The 3,097-nt window shown below is 40.6% G+C and overlaps 1 protein-coding gene across 1 annotated transcript; it reads right to left on the bottom strand.

Moving 5' to 3' along the window:
• Positions 1-983: 983 nt before the first annotated feature.
• LOC133732742 (berberine bridge enzyme-like 17) lies at positions 984-2,855 on the bottom strand. Its single transcript, XM_062160330.1, has one exon. It carries the CDS (start codon positions 2,702-2,704, stop codon positions 1,070-1,072), a length of 1,635 nt encoding a protein of 544 aa, XP_062016314.1. The 5' UTR covers positions 2,705-2,855; the 3' UTR covers positions 984-1,069.
• Between the last annotated feature and the right edge of the window lie 242 nt (positions 2,856-3,097).

The raw sequence follows: 3,097 nt of genomic DNA, 5'->3' as shown, positions 1-3,097 counted from the left end.
CTCTCTCGTCCTGTCACCTTCAACCCGAAAGCCCCAAGCTTGGGCTCAACCAAAATCTGGAATTTAAGTCAGCAGCTAACCTCAAAATTCATTAATTTTCATTGAATATTATAAAGATTTTGTTTTTGTTTGGGGGTGAGGAGAGAGAAAGCTCAATGTTTTCAGATTTGATTACATCTAAATGAATGACTACAAAGCTGGGGGCTTTTCACAGCTGAAATAATGGAAAGAGAGAGAGTAGGGGGGTAGAGGTGTAGAGGTCCACTTTTTCCTCTTTTGTTGGTTTTAACCTTTTTCTTTTCTTGGATCTTTGTTTTCTTGTTGCTCAGAGAATTTAACTCACTGAATCAAAGCCCTTCTTCTTATTCTTCTCTCATGAAGTTCAAGCCTTTATTACTTTGAAATAGCACAGTCAATCAAACCAGCAAACCCAGAACACAACACTCAAACAGAAACCCGAAACCATGAAAGACATGGAGAAAAGCGTGGATCCTCAGCTATGGCAGGCCTGCGCCTGCGGCATGGTCCAAATGGCTCCGGTGAACTCCAAAGGCTTCTACTTTCCTCAAGGCCACGCCGAGCACGCCCAAACCACGTTGATTTCCCAGCCTCCGTCAGAATCTCATCTCTCATTGTCTTCTCTTCCTCTCACTCCCACTCTCGTCTCTCTCTAGTTCTTCCCCTTTTTGTTTTGTGATTTGAGAAAGTGGGCTCTAACTCAACTAAACAATATTTTCACAGTGAATTGGACAAAAATGACCCTTTCAGTTCAAATATTTAACAGATAATAAACGTTGTTAGACGATAGACGATAGTGAGTTATGTGAAAGACGGTTTCAAAATTGAGTGAGTTATGTGATATTGTTGAAAATATAGTGAGTTAAATGTCGAATATGTCATAACTCAGTGACTATTCCTGATTTTTTCCCACTAGATATAACTATATTTAAACTTTCAACTCTTTTATTCACTTCTGAGCACCACATATTACAATAGATGCTAATAAACGCTAACGTACAATAATTATTCCGTGAGTCGAATTCAGGACTTTCTACTTACTAAATAAACATTAATACCATTGGACCAAGTAATACTGAGGAAGAGGTGGGATACTTTGTTCATGCTTGAAAAAGTTTTGGAGATCAACCTCGGTCTTCACACGTACCAGCCTTTCAAAATTACCTTCAAAGTATTTGCTTCCATAGACTCTAGCAATGTTAAAGATGGTCTGATTATCCAAATTGGCCCCAATGTCAAGATCCCTATAGTTTTGGAAGGCCTCTCTTGGTCGCTTGGACACAAATGGAGTCATTATTTTGTGAAAATTTCTAGATAAGCTAAGGTACTTGTTTGTGGCCTCAATCCCTTCTTCTTCCCACGACCAAGAATATTGAATCATGAACAGGTTTCCGGCTCGGTGAGGGAAGGGAGTTGCCCACTCGGAAATCTCACTCATTCTTCCACCATAAGGGCTCCATTGCATCCAAGAGTTCTCCATCTTAAGTAGCTCCTTCAATATGTATTCTATGTCTTGTTTTGGAATTGGTTCTTTCACGTAGTCAGACTTACCTTTCATGCTGTGGTCTGGCCCCCTGGGCCTTTCGAGTAGAACATCTATGGAAGTTCCAACTGGGTGATCATCCCAAAATACCGTAGATTCTACCCAACTCATTTCAAAGCAATCTGTTTTCTGCAAAGCCAATTCAGGAAGACTCTCATTTATCAGTGAAAGAAGCTCATCACTTTGTCCCAAGAAGAAACCAATGAATGACACTTCCAAAGTCTTGTTACGCAAACTAGTACTCAACACTTGAGGCATTGCTCTGATGAAGACTTCTTTAGGTAGATTAGGCGCCACATGTTGCCACCGGTAAAGAACATCTGTAGCGCCTTGCTCAAGGGTCCTTCCGATGTTGAATACAGTCACCTTGGCTGGCACTGGAAGTAGCTTTATTTTCCATGACAAAATGACTCCAAAGCTTGCTCCACCACCTCCTCTAATGGCCCAAAAAAGATCTTCTCCCATAGACTTTCTGTCAAGAATTGTACCATTCACATTAACTAGTTTAGCATCTTCAATGTTATCCACTGTGAGCCCATATTTTCTCAGCATGACACCATACCCTGCACCACTAAAATGACCACCAACACCAACAGTTGGACCAGTTGCAGCTGGAAAGCCATGAACTTTACTTTTCTTTGCAATTTCATAGTAAAGTTCACCTACAATAGCCCCAGACTCAACCCAAGCACTCTCATCTGCGATATCAATATGAATGGCGCGGAGGTTAAACATGTCAAGAATAACAAAGGGGACATATGACACGTACGATAGACCCTCGTAATCATGGCCACCACTTCGGATTCTAATCTGCAAACCATGCCGCTTTGCGCAGATCACAGTTGCTTGCACATGGGATTCATGCTTGGCTGTTACAATAACCCATGGTTTCGGAGTTGTAGGGGTGTAATATCTGCTGTTTCTGATGTATGCCAGCAGAACGGATTCAAAAGTAGCATTTTGGCAGGTGTAAATGGCTTCAGAGATGGAGTAGTTGGAGTGAGATTGTTCTGGAAGGCATTTGAGGAAGTTTTCGAGAATGGGATTTGAAGTAGTTGCCCATGATTCTGAGAACCAAAGGGTTGAGAGAATGAAGAGTACTACTGCTACAGAACTTGGTAACTTCATTAGTGTTTTTTTCATTTCTTTCTAGTTGCTAGTGCTGGTTTTTGATAGATTCTACAAGGTAAAAGGAGTCTAGGACAAGGTGTGTAAGAAGGTATTCAGGTAAGGTGGTTTGGAGTTTGGACAAGAAGAAACAGGGGCCTTTTTGTGTTTTAGAAGCATGGTTGTATTGCTCCTTCCTTGATTATAGTGTACAAGAGCTCAGACATATTTATCGAAGTTAACCGACTTTGATGGACTGTAAGTCAATCATTAGTAGAAAACTCTATAACTCACCAAATGCACTGACGGACCCAGCCTTTGTATTACTATTGTGATAGTTCGATGTGATTTAGTTAGACAGTTAGTTTTGATAGTTAGTTGATGTTATTTTAGCTACCACAAATTTAGTCCAATGATTAACTGATTAAC

The sequence above is a fragment of the Rosa rugosa genome, chromosome 2, assembly GCF_958449725.1.
Source record: "Rosa rugosa chromosome 2, drRosRugo1.1, whole genome shotgun sequence".
NCBI lineage: Eukaryota > Viridiplantae > Streptophyta > Magnoliopsida > Rosales > Rosaceae > Rosa > Rosa rugosa.
This window is presented reverse-complemented; position numbering and strand designations above follow the sequence as displayed.